At 43.1% G+C, this 19,852-nt stretch overlaps 2 protein-coding genes across 7 annotated transcripts in view; both read right to left on the reverse strand.

Moving 5' to 3' along the window:
- ITGA9 (integrin subunit alpha 9) overlaps positions 1-9,336 on the reverse strand; it is a 203,748-nt gene extending 194,412 nt beyond the window's left edge. The window contains exons 1-2 of the mRNA XM_071561537.1: positions 9,069-9,336; positions 779-906 (exon numbers count right to left, since the gene is read on the reverse strand). Coding sequence (XP_071417638.1) covers positions 779-906; positions 9,069-9,244 — 304 coding nt within the window. The 5' untranslated portion in view covers positions 9,245-9,336. The remainder of the gene's footprint in view (positions 1-778; positions 907-9,068) is intronic.
- Positions 9,337-18,223: 8,887 nt separating this feature from the next.
- Positions 18,224-19,852, reverse strand: part of GOLGA4 (golgin A4) — a 56,841-nt gene continuing 55,212 nt past the window's right edge. For all 6 annotated transcript variants that reach the window (XM_071561542.1, XM_071561544.1, XM_071561541.1 and 3 more), the window contains one exon: positions 18,224-18,961. Coding sequence is in view for 2 of the 6 variants with exons in the window: in XM_071561541.1 (XP_071417642.1) it covers positions 18,941-18,961 (21 nt within the window). In the remaining 4 variants the exon portion in view is untranslated. The remainder of the gene's footprint in view (positions 18,962-19,852) is intronic.

A 19,852-nucleotide genomic window follows, 5' to 3' on the forward strand; every position in this document is an offset into this window, starting at 1 on the left:
AGCTTCATAAACAGAAATTCTACTTGACTCAGTGTGAGTATGAAAAGATGAACACTACTAACAGGCCTTTTTTTAAAGGCAGAGAAAGCAACATGCCACCAAGAAAATCAAAACATTAAGGCTTCAATCTTCACCATCATTATCCAGCCTGAGATTTTAAATCAAAATTTTACTTTAGGACTCCACCTTCCCCTGACTCAGACAGTACATCAGAGAAACTGAAGTCAAACCTGAGCACATGCAATAGTGTACAGGCACATCTCTCACCGAGAGCATTTTGGCAGAAAAGCCAAACTCAAGGAATTATTTGCTGCATTATGGGGCAACCCACAGACCACCACATTACTAATAATCCCAGATATCATGAGCCCACCCTTGGGGTCATCCCATGCACCCATCCTTCAGCACTGCCTGGAGCAGAAAGCAGCACTTCACACCTCTCATACAGCCACCAACACACTGCAAAGTCACACTGAAACAGGTGAAAAAATGACAGCAGCTTAATGTAAGTAGGGAAAAATCCACCTTTACCTGGTTATTCACTGGCAAGACAGAGCAAGGCCACTGGGAGGACAGCAGCACCAGGTGGGATGTTATTTTGTGATGCTGAAGAAAATAAGACACTTTTGCTACTTTTGCTCAAAATCCATCAGGAAAGGCTGATGGTTCCCTCTCAGTGTTTTGGGGCCAATTTGAAGCTGGCAAGAGGATTCTAGGCATGTGGTTTGGATTTTGTTTTGGTTCCCTCCATCTGTCCCAAAGCATGGGAACTACCCACCTCGTCCCATATCCAGTTCTGTGCATCTTCTGTCAGGGTTGGTGTGGACTCGACATTTAAACACTGCTCCTGGGGACTGAACAGAGGTGCTGTATTTAGAGTCTGCCCTGGGAGCACCAACCAAGACCCTGGAAAATGAAAGCAAAGTAACAAGTGATTAATTTCAGGAGAAAATAAAAAAAAAACAAACACACCACCAAGGCTCACATTGCTAGAGCTTCCTCAGAAAAAGCATTTTTCTCAGCAGCCTTGTAAAATGATGAGACTGACCCACAGACTGAAAACACCACCCGCAATAAAGGCATTTTTCCACACTGAAGGCATAAATACTTCAACAAATTAAATTTCCATTAGGATTATAACACATTTAAAGTGACACACCCTCACCACACACCCCCCAAAGCATTTAGGAAAGCATTGGCATGGACAGCTGCATCCATTTTTCCTCAGTTTTAGCTACACCCCTATTAATCCAGAGCTGATATACACACCCACAAAGAGGATGAAATCTGAATCTGCATCCTTGAGCCAGCCCAAGGTTTATAAGATTGTTTAGAAAGTGGAGGCACCCCATTCTCAGAACACTTTTCGTCATGACAGCTTTAAAAAACAACAGCAAAAAACTCAACCAGCAATACAAGTAAATCTCTTCCACAATGCACTGCTATTAGCCAGCATTTATCCTTGAGGCTGTAAACACTTGACTTGGACTTTTCATCCCACATGAAACCTACTGTTTCTGGGAAGCACCAATGCCCAGCTCTGACCATGAAAGATGATGAGCACTTTTTAATCACTTGTGTTAGGATCCACTGAAACTGTTTAGCAAGCTGGCATCTACCTGCTCATGCCCTAAGGGATGCCTTTTCAGGAGGATTAAGGGAATCACAGGTATTAAGGGAATCCTTCCACTGTCTCCTCATTAAAGGGACAATCTTTCTCAACTGGTTGTGAGCCCAGATCTAGGTACATGAGGATGAGGATGGAGGTTAAGCAGGAGGAAGGCAGATCCAGGGAGGGCAGTGGGGACTACCAGGTAGTTAAGTAACAGTTGTGCAATGCTCTTGCTCTGTTGGGCATGACAGAACTTCTGCACATAAAAAAATCCTCACTGAAGTTAAGCCCAAGGCAGAACTAAGGGCAACCATCTGTAAAAGGCCAAGGATCCAGCACTCCTGTGCACAGACCCAGCCTGGTACTTGGGAGGTAGAGCTGACCAAGGACACACTGCTCTTGGTTTAGCCACTAAAGGGATAAAGAGCTACTGCTGCAAAGTCAGTCTGTGTACACAGACTTCCCATGGCACAGATGGACAGCCCAGCACCAGTCCCAAAACTGATGCTTCCCCTGTTTGAAACAACTTTCCCTTCATCCTCTGAAGTTCCACCTCTAACCACCATCCATCATCACCATCCCAGTAAACACAAGGAGATCTGAGGCACACAGTGTGAAAGCATCCAGAGTCAACCTGAGTCATCTGGAAGAGCTTCTCCTGCACCAAAGCCTCATCTGTAACAAGCAGCAGCACAGCTCCACTCCCCAGACATGGGATACAACAAAACTATCCCGTGGCCCTTGATATATTTACAAGAAGAAGAGAAACCCCTACATTCAGCGATCATTTTCCCTGAAGTTTCTTGGGCTAGGCTGTATCATGTGGAGAATTCTGACAGGGTTGCACTCTTGCACCCTACAACGCACGTCTTGTTTTCACAAGTGAGAAGAATTAACGTACAAAACACTTAAATTGCTAAAAGCTACAAAGCCTGCACACATTGGGGAGCAAGTGCAAAGGAGCTTGAAATAATAGTTCCAAATGCAAATCCCACTAGGCCTGCCTAGCAAGCAAAACATCAAATGCCAGTCATTTCATTTACACAGGCGATGAATGCTTATCATTCACTTACTGACATTCATGAGGTCTAACAAAAATAAATATTGCAAGCTTAAAGACTTACAAGTTCAAATTGCAAATGGCAAGGAACTGTTTCTATGACCTGCTAAAACAATCAGATAATGTAGGTCACACTTACCTCCAGTTTAAAAGAAGCTTTGCTCTAACCTAAGAAAAGTAAATACGATTCAGCAACGAGGGCACAAGGAACTCTTGGATGCAGCATGAAATAGAGACATGATGGAGCCTAAATTACACAGACTTTTCAGCTCTCTTTAAAAAGCCAAATGGGAAAAATTGATAATTAACATTTGAATAGGCTACTGGCTCAAATAATACCGCTGTCTTGAGCAAATACACCTTTCAAAAAGAAAATGTTGGTTGACATTTCTTCATGTGGGCTGTGCAGAAGGAAGCAACGAGTGATGTGTGCCAAAAGCAAATCTATTTTGCATTGCCCTGAATGGTCATTCATTCAAATTTGATACTTCACCTACATCACACACTATGTCACCTAAAACCCAGCAGCTGAAACCTCTGCAGACTTCCTGTTCCATCTGGCATGATCCATCCTCACCCATGTCCTGAGATTGTTACCTCCAGGGAAATGGGAGGGGGTTTGTTGATTCACATGTTTTTTGGTTGGCATTTGTCATCTACCGATTACTTTCATTTTATTTAAAGGTTTGAGACTGGTATATTTCCTTTGTCAACATAAAGACTTGCTTACTCTTCCACTAGTTCTTGTATATTAATGGCTTAACTGTTGTAAGAAATTCACCTATTGAACTGTCATGAGACTTTTCAGCAGGCCTGAAATAGAAGACTCACTTCCACCTAAATATTTTGGGACTCCTTGAGCAAAACAAACACCTCTGAAATCTTCTGAGGTTCTATGAAACAACACTGCAGAGAAAGTCTTACCATATCAATCCAGAAATACATTGCAAATCAAACCCTTAGAGTCTCTTAGTCTTCTCACATTTCAGTGCTGTGGAGTCTTGCCTGGCACAAACACTGAAGACACAAATACAGGCAGCAGAAGTCCAACTTTCCATCATATTCCAACTAACTCTTGTTTCAGCTGCACTTGTTTAAAATAGTCTGATTTCTGTGGTACAGATTTCCAGCACTGCTATAGGACTACCTGGGCTGTCAGCAAGAAAGTACCAGCAGTTCTCCAGCCTTTTGCCAAAGGGCTTACTAAGTGGATAATACTCTGCAGAGATTATTGATGAGTGGAGGTTCTCACCACAACCACACTGTTCTGTGGGACACCCCTAGAACATTTGTGAATATCTGCCTGAAGATACCTTGAAGGGGAAATCCCCTCAAGAGATTTCTTCCTATAGAAGACAACTGAGGGCAGGATAAGTGGATTTTGGGGCTATTTTATGATCACTTTTGCTTGAGGTGCACAGAAATCTGTAAGCAACAGCCTCATCCCACTGGTTCTGTGAAAAAAATATTGGTGCCCAAACCAAAATAAGGATCAGCAGGCAGAAGGGCCACTTAACCCTCCCTTCTTGCATTCATACTCACACAATCAAGAAGAAACCCTTTCATCTCAACTGAAACAGCAACACCAGAAACCATTCCATTCCCGGAGTCACAGCAGCCAATATTAATGGATGACAAGAAGCTTTCTTGGCCACAGAGAAATTCACACCTCCTTAAAATTACTTCCCATAGAACAGTAAGAATCACTTCACTGGTGACTGACCCTCGAGACATACAGATTTGGAAAATAAGTACTGTATTTAACAAGAGAACAGTGATGAAAAACACAGAGCTGACCAGCAGCTGGAGAGATACCACACACATGAAGCACCAGCCTACAATATCAGCAGTGATTTGGCAATCACAGCTCAAGGACTGGGCGCTGTAGGTACCTCACCTCACTGCAATGTTAAGTGGCAGGGAAAAAAGTCTTTAAATATCCTCACATGCCAGAGCTGATTGCAAAAGCAGTACCAGAGGAGGGTGGACTGCCATCACATCCTACTTGAGTTTCTTCCCTTTAGAAAGACCTGTGTTACTTGCAATAAAACCCCCATGTACTCGCAGTAAAAACCCCAGCATTTCATCCATTACATGCAGAGTAGGGATTGGTCTCCTCTTCCAGGCACTCAGCAATAGGACAAGGGGGCATGGGCTAAAGCTCTGCCAGGGGAAATTGAAGTTGGAGAGCAGAAAAAAATTCTTTCCAGAGAGAGTAATCAGGCACTGGAATGGGCTGCCCAGAGTGGGGGTGGATTCCCCATCCCTGGAGGTTTTCAAACTGAGATTGGCCGTGGCACTGAGTGCCATGACCTGGTAAAGGGACTGGAGTTGGACCAAGGGTTGGACTTGATGATCTCGGAGGTCTTTTCCAACCCAATCGATTCTATGATCTGTGACCAACAACAGCAAGTTCAGGTTCCCCTGGAATGCCACAGCAGCACCTACAGCATCACTGCTTGTATCACCGAACATGACACCCACCCCGGGGTCGGTGTGTCCCACCCTTCCTCCTGGTTGCACACAAGTGAGCACACACCACATCCATCAGCCTGAGACACACAACAGCCTTGATGAACTCAGCAGCAGCACAATCTGGTGAGGAGCAGGGCTGAGGGAATGACACATCAGCAAGGAAAACAGACTCGTTCTCTACCGTAAAACTCATAGCAGCACACCATGGAACCAGACTGACTCCATTCCTTTCTCAAGCCAGATCATTTTGCCAGAAAGGATAAATTGGTCACCCTGGACCTGCTGAGGGATTTGAGGGTGTCAGTGAGAAGTGGGAATAAAGAGGGGAAAGGAGAGAGAATAAAGTAACATCTTGTTTTAAAAGAGAGCAATGAGAGATTTCACATTATTAGCACTTTTTACTGGGGCAAAAAATGACATTTGTTTCTTTTTAAACTGTCTGGGGTCATTTTTTGAGTCTTTAGTCCAAGTTTCAAAATTACATCCAGAGAACAGAAGCACTTCAGCTTGTCTCTGCTCCAAATGTGAACAACCACCTGGTTCCTTACTCAGCTGAAAACAGCAATGATGGGTAACTGAGTAAACCTGTCAAGATTTACAGCCATAAAGCCCATTTAAGGAAGGAAAAGCAGACATTGTCAGAATTACAATAACCTCAGCACATCTGTGATGGGAGATTGTTCTAGACATAAAAAAGTGTGCAAAACCAGCTTCTAAATGGAACCATCACTGCAATGAACTATTTCAGAAAAGGTCAAAGGCACTGACTTGCTCCACTACTGTTGTAGTGGCTGAACACCCGTATTCCACTACCATTTCTGGGTCAAGGACTGTTAGCAGCCTGATTATTCACCTTAATCTGATGTCATATTTCAAACCAAATACCCTCCTCTCTCTTTCATGCTACAAGAATATTTGGCTGCTGTAAATCCTGAAGAGTCACCAAACCCTGAATCAGTTTACTGAAAACCTGCAGCAGACCATAAAGACATGTGCCTTTGTGGTCTTGGAAAACAAACAACTGAAACACTGAAGGCCCAGCTATTACAAATACCACTCCAATATGGATCAGTGACTATGTATTTGTACACACACATGTAGATACACACATACACACACAGAGATATGTACACTCACCTCAGCACACAGACAAGCAATCACAGCTCTCATGATCAGAAGCATGTTAGGTATCAGCCCTCAAGCAATAAAGAGCAAGAAACCCCCGAACACACTCAAATGCTTAAGAGAATATTAATATATTAAACAATATTAGATGGGCAGATAAGATTGATCACAATTTTTGCAGGCTCACACAGTGCACACTTCACTGGCCAAGTCATGAATGTCCAAAATACCACTGTCTAAAGTTAATTTAGCTTAACTACTTCCCATTGCAGTTTACAGGCTAAACAGACATGAGAAAACTGGAATCATAGCCCTTCCTTGGTTATGTAAGAAGAGAGAAAAAACCTGACACACAAAACCAAACAATAAACCTACTAACTCTTCAGAGAAGCTTAATGCTATCATGGGAAGAATACAAAACATTTTTACTACACATTCCCTGCAACAGACTTCAGCCTTTCCCCAGAATATCACATTTGAAAGAGAAGGGGGAATAAAAAATCAGCCAGTGACTCTACAAGTCAGTTAAGGAAATACCTCTAGAGCATTGCAACAGAAACCTGATAGTCTGATTGGGATGGTATACTGTACTTCAGTAACCTGCAAATGGTAATCAGTTTAAACTCGAAATCAGAGACTTTATGCTCTGAAAGGATACACAAGATTTTGCACAGTATAAATATGGTTTTAAAATAGTACTATACAATGCTGGAGACCTCTATGCCCAGTTAAAGGGGGCATAACTAAAGGCAGTGACAAGAGTTCAGCCCTATTGATGTTTTGAATGTCAAGGAAGATTAGCCAGATCTTTTAACCTTTTCAAAGGAAACACATTAAACATTTTAAATGTCTATTATGTAGCAGTGTTAAAAAAATGTGCTTGCAATCAGAATATGCTTATTGAGTAGAGGGAGTGGCATCTCAGAAAACTGGGAGAAGGCTGCATATACTTATAAGTGAGATTCATCACTGCCCTTCAGGATGAGTGCAAACTTTAAGGGCACAACTGTACATGGCAAATTAGGATCAAGGAAAGTGAAAAAGTACATACCTCCCAAACTTTTATCCCAAGGTCTGATGGGAATCAGACTTGGAAGTACCCATGAAAGCAAACTCCCTGGTTCCACAATGAAAAGAGGAGCCTTCCCACCACACTCAAGATTTCTGACAGCCCTGATGCTGACCATGTTCAGCTGCTGTTAATCCTTCTGGGTGTTAGGGCCAGAAACTTCTTTGTTTAAAAACATTTAATGACCTCAGGTGTTTGTTGTTTGCTTTTTTCTCTGGGTGCCCAAGCCAAAGCTCCACGAATCAGCTCCATTTTCAAACAAGTGGAGTATGCATAACTTAAGATTTTAATTTCAAGCACCAGACTTCTAACAGACCCCTGCCTTCAGACACATGCCCAACAATTATAGCCCAGCATGTTTCCAAACAACGTGGGATATTTGGGAGACTCTTTTTCCTAGTCTACTTCCCCTTCCAAAAATATCACACCAGCAGGTGCTATCTGAAGATAATTCATATTATCAATCAGAACGATGGACACCTACATACAAAGCAAAAAATTCTATCATTTTCACCCCACTGTGCTGCACTAGATCAGCATTTCATTCACATCACTGTGACTCCTCAGCAATCTGTGCTGAATACAAGTTGCTTTCAGCCTTTGCATCCTTCGTTGGTTCCTGACCAAAGTTAAGCATTGCATTAAACTGAGAGCTTTCCTTCTTCAAGGGTGCTTTTCCTCTAACAAGTCTTCTGATAAGTCCTGAAAAATGAATGCTCTGTGAAAGCCACTATGGAGAAAGGCAGAGCATAGAATTACTTGTGAACTAAAGGGTGTGAAAGAAATTCATTTTTAAAGAAGTGGATGCCAGAATGAATACATTTATTTATACCACAGTGCACCCAAGTTCCAAAAGCAATAGTTGAGTCATGGGGCCATATCTAAGTAGAAAAGATAAAGACATGCTTTGTGGCCATTTACTGGCAGCAGTGGCTCCTACTCACATTAGCAGTGCACCAGCCGACATCAACTGGGTCCAATTAAGAGAAATCAGTTTTAATTCTAACAAAGAGCCTCTAACCCAGACAAGAGACAGACTATGCTGCAAAGCTCCTTTCAATCAACAGGAAAACAAGAAGCTTGCCAGCTTCACAATTTTCTGAGATGTAGACAAACTTTCTATCAACTTTTTTTATTATTATTTAATTTACATCGACATTTTCTCTACAGTCCCTCACGCCAAGAGCAGGCACACACGCCTCGCAGTTTGAAAGCGTCTCTCCAGCCTTCGCAGGGATTTTGTCCCTCGCCAGGCAGAGTGCGGGATATCAGCCCGGCCAGCGTCCCCGCTGGATGTCACCTCGACCAGGAACGCGTCCCGCGGACACGGCACGACCACCACCCTCGCACCCCGCGCATTTTCCCTAAAGGCGACGAGCTGCCAGGTGTTCCGGACCTTGATGCCACGACGCCGGGCGCCGGTTGCCCGTTCGGGAAGGGCATCCCCGCGAAGAAACCCCTCCGGGCGCGGGGCGACTCGCTCGCACCCGCGGAACCGCTGGGTCACCGCACGGCGGGGCGGGCTGGGCGCGGCGAGCGGCGGGGCCCCTGCGAGGGGGCGCGGGTGCGGCTGCCGGAGGTGATGGATATGCCGGCAGCGTCCGCATCCCCGCCCGCATCCCCGCTGCCAGCATCCCTGCTGCCAGAATCGCCGCTGCCAACATTCCCGCTGCCAGCATCCCCGCCTGCATTCATGCCCGCATCCCGCCCGCATCGCCGCCACTCACCACCGCGTGCTGTCGTGGTAGTGCTGCAGCACCGAGTACCCGAAGAAGGACCCGTTGGGACCCTGGAAAACCACGGGCCGTCCCACGTCCACGTTGTAGCAGCGCCCCAAGGCCGCGCACAGCAGCGCCCGCAGCAGCAGCAGCACCCGCGCTCCGCGCCGCCGCACCGCCGGCATCCTGCGAGCCCCGCGGCGGCCGCGCGTACCGGCCCCGCTCCGAGCGATCAGACGCAGCCCGCCCCGCCCGCGCTCGCGCGGCCCGGCCCAGCCCGGCGCTTTTGTGCCCGCCCCGTCCCGTCCCTGCCCCGAGTCCCGTCCCGTCCTGTCCCGGACCTGCCCCGCCCGGCCCGACCCGGCGCCGCGGGCACTGCGCCGCCTGGTGGCCACTGCGGGAACTGCGCACTCCCGCGGGCACTGCGCCGCCTGGTGGCCACTACCGGCACTGCGCACCCCCGCGGGCACTGCGGCGCTTGGTGGACACTGCGGGAACTGCGCACCCCCGCGGGCACTGCGCCGCCTGGTGGACACTGCGGGCACTGCGCACCCCCGTGCAGCCCCTTGTGCGGGGCTCTCCCTGCTCTCCCAGCCTATTCCCACTTTCGCGGTCCCCCGGGGGGCCCCTACGGGTACTCCAGGGAAGAGGGCACGGAGCGGAGCGCACGGAGCAGTGTCGGAGGAAGTGGCCTCGCCTGCCGGCGCTGGTTTGAGGATGTTTGAGGATGTCAGCCCTGCTTGAATGTCGTACATGGGCAGGAGCACTCCGTGGCCAGGTGACAATAGAAAGACCTGGTTTTCATCATGCTGGAATGCATGGGAGATTCTCTTGGGGAAAAGGAAGCCACGAGGAGAGGCAGTGTCTTTTTTCAGGGCAACAGGAAAGAAAATTCTTCAGGGGAAAAAAATCAGACCTGCATTTTCTGCCATAAGTACCTCAGGTCTGAAAAAGAAGCAGCAACCTCCGTGGCTGAGTAAAAGCTGAAAATAATTGCTCTAATACTTCAATAGTTTGACTGTCTGAGAGAAAAAATAATCAGTCAAACATGCAATAAAAGATGAGCAAGAGCAAAGGCAAGAAGATAGTCTACTCCAAAGAGTAAGACAAGGGTGATCATCACCCTGAAGGAGAAGGGGAGGGGAGCTACATGTTAGAAACCCTGGGCCCACAAAGCCCATCCTTTTATCAAAGTAACAAGAAAGACATTTTAGTGCTCATGATTCATGAGAGATTGTGTTCAGATTGTTGTTGAGGATCAAGCCCAGCATCTCAGAGTAGAAATACTCTCAGAGGTGGCTTTCATTTCTTGTTGTTGGCTCTGGCTGTTTAATCCCATGTACACCTTGAGGAGGTGCACCAGGAGAAGCAGAGTAAATCCTGGGAACAGAGGGGCCAGGAACTCTGATACAACAGGAACTGCTTCTGGCCAGCCCCTGGAGATCAGCGAGCAAGTCCAGTGCTGCTTGCACATACACATGATGGTCCATGGGAGTTTGATTGTGATGCTTGTATGAGTGATCTCCAGGGAATCCTGCTTGATGTTGGGGCTGTTGGAAAGCTGGTGTGGGAAAACACGCTTGCAGGTCAAATCTTCTTTCAGTGAAGGAAGCTCTTGGTTGAAAGGGCAATAATTTTCTTCAAAGGGTTTGCACCAGGACTTGTGTTCAGCAAGGAGGGAATTTGTGGTAAACTGTTTCATGGTGTCTGTGTGGCTCTTTCAAAAGTGCAGCCAGTTTTTGTGGGGGAACATCCTCATCAGGAAAATGATTGATTACAATCATTGCTCTTGAGCATCACCCTCAGAGCAAGCACTCTGGTGCCACATGTATATATGTTGCTGTTTAGAAACTGCCATTTTTTATGTTGATTCTGTGCCAGAAAGTGGACATTAGCATAGGAATATTCCAGGGACAGCTTAAGTAGAGAAGTAATAACTATAATTATATAGAATTATTTAGTATTCTTGATCAGGGTGGCCTGTAAAAAGGTTGGAGTAGTGTGAGTCTTCTCTTCTTCATCTGACTGGGGTTATGGAGAAGTGAAAATTTCCCAGTCTTAAACTTAAGTGGCACAGTGCTTTTCCTTTTTAAATAAAAAGGAAAAGTCACTTTAGCAGTAACTTCAGCCTTTAGTGTATGATTAAATTGCAAGAACTGATTTGCTCATTAAAGCACCAAGTGAAAACAATGGGGCACTTACATCGTATTAGCAGGGAGATTTATAACATTTAATAAAAAGATTTTCACAGGGATTTTATAACCGTGCAATCAATATGGATAAAAGTAATTTGATTTAGGCAGAAAGTCAATATGCCATGATTAAGCAAATCCCACAAATGACATTCAATCCCATTAGCACTACAAAGCCAAATCTCTGCCTTTTAAAGCAAGAAAGTGGTAGGGCTTTCCAATTAATTACCTGGGCAGTGAGTGATGCTCAGGCAGCTCTCCAAGAGTGTTAAAGGAAATGTGGGATGACATGCTGGAGAGAGCAATAGGTTCACCCATCTCCAGAGGAAGGAGGGAAGCAAAGCAACTAGAGGAGGTGAGTGGAACACTTGTCTGTCATGTTGTAGAGTGCTCTCGGGAGGACTCACTTCAGCTAGAAGTGATACATAAGAAACTGTGTCAGTCCACAAAATTTTCAGCTCTCCAGTCTTGGCAAGGAAGATTATCCAGGGAAAGGCCAGAGCGCGGTTCTTCCATCCTTTTCTTTCTTTTACTGCACATCCAAATACCAAATTCATCTTAGAACATTTAATCCAACAGGAATTTTGTCAGTCCAAACAGAAACAGAAACTGCCTGTCTCAATGGTGTACGTTTAGCTGATAAAAATCTGGCATGCCCTTTCTGAAAGCAATGGGAAGCATCCAAATGCAGTGACAGGGATGATAATAATAATAATGTACAGTTAAATCAATGTGATGGCAAAACTAAGGGCTGAGAGCATTAAATTCTATGCCAACCCTTTGTGGAAGAACCATTCAAACCAGGAATAGCTATAATCTGTACTATATCTCTGTTCTCACTGCATGAACCTTGAAGTTTGCATCATCCAGAGAGACTCCATACCTGTGCCATAGGGCTAATATGTACTTTACACACACCTATATTAATTAATCACTGTATTTTGGCAGGGTTCAGTCTCCAGAATAGTTTTTAAATTAGAGAAGTTATCTGTAAACTGAGAATCATCAGTGAAACAGCACCCTTGACAATACTTTTTAATTAATAGTAGAGCTCAGGAAAAAAAAAGTCCAATAATGTTCTGACCATAGAAAGAAAAAGAAAACAAATGCACTGTGTCTGCATTGCTTACAGATTCAGCTGTGTACAGACAAGGTTCATCAAGACTTAGTGTTAACAGACAAGTTGCCTTCTTGGAGGCTTCTCCTGTCAAAATGCCACTTCCCAGAGGATTTATATGTCTGTGTTTGTATAAACACAATATATATATATAAATTTGTTCCTGTACTGCACAGAGTGAACTCAGTATTATTTTCCTTATTTCTACCAATGCCTTACTTAACTTCAAGACCCTGCTTATCATTTGCCTTTCCTTACATTTGTACCAAAGTAGTGCTGTGATTCAAGTTCTACCCTCTGTTTTAAGCCAGTTTATATCCACAAGTAACTGCATTTTCACTTCCCACAGGCACCCACAACTTACAAGTACAGTTGCTGTAAGCTTATTTGACCATCTTTTTTGAGCCCCATTTGTTTGGGTGCAGATTTCTCTACCTATCCCCCAGCTCCCTCCTTTTTGCTCTTGGCTGCAGCTGGGGAGAGGATGTGTTCCCATGTGGGGATGTGGTGACACCTCCTTCTCCTGCCCTGGCATCCATCAGCAGGGACATACTAGCAAAGCAAAGGCATCCCATAATCTTAGTACCAGACAAGGTGCTGTCATCGTCTTTCATACGTTTATGTCAATATATGCTCTAGTAAGAATGTCTTAACTGAACTTGGGGTAAAGGTTTCCCATTGCAGAGGTGAGACTTGTTGATTCCTCGTGTGCATTCTCCATATTTCTCTGACAAGTGCTCAATACAAGGAGATCAGTAATTCTGTTTGCAAATCAGGTCCTAATGACAACACTGCAGTTTCTCTTCAGTCGGTTCCCACAGAACTCAGTGATGTAACTCACCTTCAGAGTCAGCTGTAAGGAGTTCAGGAGACCAAAATTCTTCAGCCTTCAGTGGATGAGATGTTTTCTAGACATTTTTTGTAGCTATTCTTGCCTACCAGATAAAGAGCATCCTCTTCAATTCTTCTTTCACTGTGGCTTCATTCTAAAGATTATGGTTGCTTCCCCATTGAAGGGGAGAGAAAAGCACTGCCAGCTTGCATCGCACATTTCTTTTCATGCCCTCATCCCTGTTAAAGCTGTCGGAGAGAGGGTGTTCCTTTGTAACAAGTGCATAAAAGGAGTAACTAGAAAATACCAAAATATTTTTTATATCAACATATATATATATATCCATATACATATATACACACACATAAAATACAATAAATATAACAGCTTTGGATAAAGAGGAAACTTTCCACATCCACTAGGCAGGAAATGACTGAATGGATGGAACAGAGCTCTGTCCCTGGCAATTACTAAGCCACACTGAGGGAAGCTGACTACATTTCAATGTGTACCATTTCAGCCTGTCAGACACAAAATCACTTCCAACATCTAGACTTAGAAGCAAAATCTAGACTGTTATTCTCATGGTACAAACTATTCTTTCTTACATTATTCCCATTAAGTTAAAGAGATTTTGTCCTCCATTTCTGCATCAAATGCAAGATGAATTACTTTTGCTGGGTAACATGTTCGGGTTGAGAAGAGACAAACCCTCACACGGCTACAACCTCCTTCCAGGGAGTTGTAGAGAGCAATAAGGTCTCCCCTGAGCCTCCTCCTCAGCTCTTTTAGCTGCTCCTCACAGGACTTGAGCTCCAGTCCCTTCACCAGGGAGGGACCTGCACATTTCAACCAGCACATTTCAAGTGCTAAGCACAGCTGGAAGCCACCACTCCCCAAGCCACACTGCAGTCTGTGTTTCACCAGCACCATCACCGCAGCTTATGGAGCTGCTGCTTTACAGACAGACAGCCCTTCCTACCAGCTGCACTGCAGCCAAACTCAAACAACCAGATGATAAGACATACAAAACAAATACAGTATTACAAACCAGGCACTATCCTGTTTTCAAAAATAGAGTTTTCAATCTAAGTGGCATTAACTAGGCAAAAATAATACCAATTTACATGCCATTACATTTACGTGTCTTAGTCTTCTATGAAAATACAGCTCAAGACAAAGATAGTAGGTATGTAATTAGATAGATAGATAGATAGATAGATAGATAGATAGATAGATAGATAGATAGATACTCAATCTTCTAATCTTCATGTCTTAGTGAACCTCCAGTGACAGGTCCTTTTCAGTAGCCTGGACCACCAAAAGTCAGGGGGGAGTTCCCAGAAGATTTAATGGAGCTGGACTGGTTAGAATTTTTAAGCCAAATACAAATGGATTTTGTTTCATTTTTCTCATTTGACAACATCAAAAGAAAAATCACAAGTGGGAAACATGTAGAAGATATGAGAAAATCATGGAATACTTGCCATCATTTTTCTACACAATATTAAATTTCATTGATTTATACACCTTTATACATACTTTACATACATATACATACTTTCCTATTTAGCCTCCATTTTTAAATGTGTAAGGTGGTCACACAAGCTTTGGCCCCTTGTTGAAAGGTCCAATTTATAGCACAGCTTTCAAATGTCTTGCCTGGCATTCTTGGCACATCTGCTTTCTATTATTCAGCCACTCAATGTTTATTATTCCACAGGCCAACTACCATACACTCCTTGTGTGAAAAGTCCATGAGAACAATAACCTATTTATCATCTTTGAGAGATACAAACCTATTCTCTACAAAAAAAAAAAAAAGACACTTTTTTTGCAGTTGTGTGTGTGAGCACTAAAAGCTTGAGCCCTTAACTAAACAATTTGGGATACACAGGATCCTTCTGCAATTCAGTTATTCCTAAATTCTCAGCTATGATATGGCTAATTTGTTGTGTAATACACATACACAGGAGTTCAGAAAAGTAAACTGTGGAACTCCATAGGACTTGTTACTGGCATGAGATATGCCAGAAGCAGTATAGTTCTTCACCTTAATAATGCAAAAAACCCTTAATTTCAGCATCCAGATAGCAAGGAGGATATTGTGTTGATGTCAGTGATTAAAAAACACCAAACAATAAAAAGGAAAAAAAAGCCAAGTAAAACAAACCCCTCAAACTCCCTTTGCTCTAGGACAGAATTTTTGGCAGGTCTAATTCAATTTAAATCAGTGGAATTAAGGCAAGGAATTTGCAATCCCCAGACTGATATTCACTAGAAATAATGTAAAGAGAGAAGCACAGCAGTTGTGATAACACGCCGGCTAATTAGCAACATTAGTCACACTCCTCAGCGACTGACTCTGCTGCAAGAGAGGAATTTGACAGTAATGACCCTGTCATACCATAGACCAGCAAGAATATATGACAAATTTGGAGGCTGATGGGACAGTTCCATGGGTCACTCACTGATTTCTAACAAGTTGCTTACAGCATCACTCTATTAAAACAAACTACTCCTGGACAGACCAGGTGGCACTAGCAATGTCAGAAAAGTCTTGGGATGTCATCCAAAACAGAGACAGTGACTGTCAAGCCCAAGCCATTAGACAGGAGTTTTGGTAGAGGTTCCTTCATCAAAAATAAATAGTCCAAGCTCAGCCACAACTCCAATTTCAGAGGAAAGCAGAACCTTTGGAAAAAAATAAGAGCATGTTATGCTTCCCCACCGTCCTGGTGAGGGCTTAGAGACCTGCATGCTCCCGTCCTCACAACATCACCAACGAAACTGGAACCAGCCTGGCTGGGCTGGTACCAGTGCAGATGAAATCAGGTGAAATGTTAATTACCCTGCCCTCCCAGACACATGATAAATCACTCCATCCATCCCAATGCAATACATTAAACAAACTATGCTCAGAATTAGTTGACAGCAGCAGTGACAGGAGATACAGTGCATTGTTTTGGGTCCCTAACTATAGTATGACATTATGGCAGCTACAAAACCCATCAGGATCTTGCTGAAGGATGTCTGCAACAATACAGAAATTGACTTCTACTTTTAGTCCATATTAGAGTTTATCTAAAGTAAAGGTTAATTCCAGCTTCTCTATAGTCAGCATCCCTCCTAGAAATACATTTTTATTCTCAACCTAAAAATAAGGCTGACTTCATGCATTTGCCTCATGTTCAGACTTCCTACATTATATAAAGGAAACAGGACACCCATGCTATCTAGCAGCTCATTGAAAGTCACCTTTCATCTTCTACCAGTTTAAAAACTTGTTTTAAATGAGACCCTAATGCACAAGCCTTGGAAAGGGTCAGTGAAGACAAAAGAAATAAAGTGTTTAACAAATAATTGAACATAAAAGAGAAGCTGAAGAGATTACCTGTACAATGCCAGGCTGGCTGCTGCCCAGCAGCTCTCTGGCCTGCAGTGCTCTTGCTCAGAGGAAGCTGCTGGCTCTGCCAAAACTTCGGGCTTGCCCTGCCACTTCATTGAAGTGTCCACATGCACCCAGCCACGTGTGAGGTCAAGTCTAACTTTCCAAGCAGAAAGGCTCTCTCTAATCACAAAACTTTTTTTTTTTCTAAAAAAAAGGTTTCGTACTAGTAGAAATAACTAAGGCAGTGTATCTGCCTATGCTTAAAAGGCTAAACATAGCAGGACTCCTTGAAGAGCTAATTCATGCTGGCCATTGCCACTGGTGCATTCTTCCTTCTTTCTCTATTAGGTTTGGAGCAAGTCACATCCAAAAAAAAACAATCTTAAATCCCACAAGAGATGTAGGATAGCTAGAACTATACATAAAGGCACACCCAGATTCCCAGGTACTGGCATGGCAATTTTGTGTTTATTCACTGGTTGAATAAGGAGAGCCATGTAAGACCAGCTGAACTTCCATAGTATTTTTAGGCAGCATGTGAATATCCTCATCTTGAGGAAAAATACACAACACCCTGGATCTCTCCTGCTCAGCCTGTATCTATATCAACTTTTCTATCAGTCCATCCTAGAAATGAGGCCCCTCCATGGCAGAACCTGCAAAAAATACACAGAAACTGTGTTTATCTCAAAGAGTTTAACATCCTGAGTCATTATGTCCTCAATGCCTGAAGCTGAGAGGAAAAAAAATCCACTTTAAACCAAGCCAGACACCTCCTGTACTGAATGTTTGGTTGGACTGAATTTTAATTGAGTGAGTAACAGCACTGGAATCTCAGGGCTGAAGTGTGGTGTGCTTTAAATAACATGCAGATAACACTCAGCCTGGCCACAGGGCTTCAAGGTGGGGACAGTTTCTTTCAATGTGGAAACATGTTTTGGGGAACTTGAAGTTAGAATTCTGTGCAGGCAAGCAAAACATTCTTCTCTGAATACAGCTCAGCCTAATTACCATTTTCTTCCCCATGAAGGAAGACCCTAAATTTTCACCTCATCCTTCCTCCTTTTTCTTTCCCCTCTCATTTAAGTACTGTTCTAAAAGGGCCACACTCTGCATACACTCTGCTGTTCCTCCTTTTCCTTTGCTCAAAGTTAAATGCTTACAGAAATGCAGGAGGTCCAAGCTGTCCAGATACATCCAGAAGCAATGAGCACAGCCATAAAAGTTGTGGATGCCCATCCCTGAAGTGTTCAAGTTGGGTGGGACCCTGAGCAATGTGTTCTAGTGAAGGGTGTACCAGCCCAGGGAGGTTCGAATGAGATGACCTTTAAGGCTGCTTCCAACCCAATCCATTCTGTGATTCTATGATAATTTAAAACTTTCACAAGCTTCATCACTTGCTACATTCTCACATCAGCTTTTCAGCTCACCATGTGGCTGTTTCACAGGTTGTGACCCCTTGAAAATCTGAAGGTCTCCATTGACTTCCTATAGTTTAATGTACTTGCGTAGCTTTTCTTATGAGAGTGATTTCAGCCTGGAAATGTCTCAGCTAAGGATGTCCCAAACACGAATAAGAAGAAAACTGGTGGATTCTTTCAAAAGAAAAATCATACCAAAGATGTTCCAAAATTATACAGTAAATAAACTTTATTTCATCTCAACTCTATTTAGATTAGTGCTGTCAACAGTCACAGATCAGCATATGATACAGTTATGTATTAACTATTTACAATTTACAGGAACATACCTTTTCTCCAGAAAATATAAGTACAAAAGCTAGGAGTAAACAAATGAGGTACTGCAATTTGGATTTATTCTAGGCAAAAGCATATAGAAGTGACCTTTAGCAAACACTCAAGATCAAATCGGGAGGGAATAGTCAACAGGAGTGCCTAGTTCATCAGAAAAATCACCTCAACCACTACCCATTCAAAATGTATTGCACAATTCATTCAAAAATGAAAAAAATAAATAGAAGAAAGAAACCATTTGTTTCAACTCTTAAAAAACACCCAATAAAACCTGTATAGAGATACAGTAGTGGGCAATTCCTTCCTAGGATAAAGTCTTTTCTCTCCATTAAAAAAATAAGCTCTAACACAAAATAGAAGACAGTATTCAATAGAAGAGAAGGACTCATCACCAAATAACCCCTGATTAGCGTTTCTGTCAAGGCAGTTTTAACTATATTCATGGTCCAAAGGTGGTGTTGAGTTTTGGTTCTTGCTGTTCCATTTGTGACCTTGAATAATAGCTTGTCTTCTTGTCCCCTCTCCAGGGACAACAACAGAGATAAAAACATATTCCTAAGCAGCAGTGTCATGAGATAGTCTCATCACAAATTCTTCAAGATGGTCGTAGCCATGACTAGAAGAATGAAAAGGTAGAAGAAATGAACAAATGTTACATTACTGAGAGCAACTTAGAAGATCTTAATATTAAAATAATGACATTGTTCATTGATATGATTAGAAGACACAAGAATTTCAGGTAACTCAAACTGCCAAATTATTAACTGATTTTGAGCAAGCAATTCCATTCCAGTATCTGCAAAACACTTGAGAAACTGAAGAAAAGGAAAGAAGCTGTAGCAGAACAGTCAGAAGTCTCACTGGAAACAGTCTACCACATCTCTGCATAGTAATCCAATTAAATACAAGGTTGTCTTCTCTGCATAAAGACCTATCATAAAAATTGAAATGCTAATGTAAAATCTTGGAGCAAAAAGCCTCCTCTACCAGGAAAATACTGACTACCTTCACAATTAAGTCAGAATCACCTTAATTTCTAAGGTATATACATGCAAGAATAAGTGACAAATATACTTGAAATGAAGTAAGCAACTGCAATCCAATAATGAGGTCTGAACAGCTGACATACATACTAGATTAAGTTACAAAAGTGCAACAGATAATTGCTGACAGTAAGGTCAACATCAACAAGCCCTTCAGTGGTGTTTCAAATGCAGCTGAGAACACCTGAAGTTTTTACACCAGCATTACAGACAGCATGACAACAATGTAAACTCCAAACATAACTTCTGCAATAGTGCTGTAAATAGCTTTGTTCCACCATTATCAACAATTCAACTCTTTTCAAGAGGGCTAGAAAAAACAGTTGCTGATTTTGTCAGAAGTGATCAAGGCTAGGAGGTAAACAGTCAAAACTCTATTGCACTTTAAGTGCAATAAAGTGCACTCACTGTTGTATCCAAAGATTTAAAAGAACACCAAGTAGAAACTATGACTGAACAATTTT

The sequence above is a fragment of the Pithys albifrons genome, chromosome 7 (genome assembly GCF_047495875.1).
Source record: "Pithys albifrons albifrons isolate INPA30051 chromosome 7, PitAlb_v1, whole genome shotgun sequence".
NCBI lineage: Eukaryota > Metazoa > Chordata > Aves > Passeriformes > Thamnophilidae > Pithys > Pithys albifrons.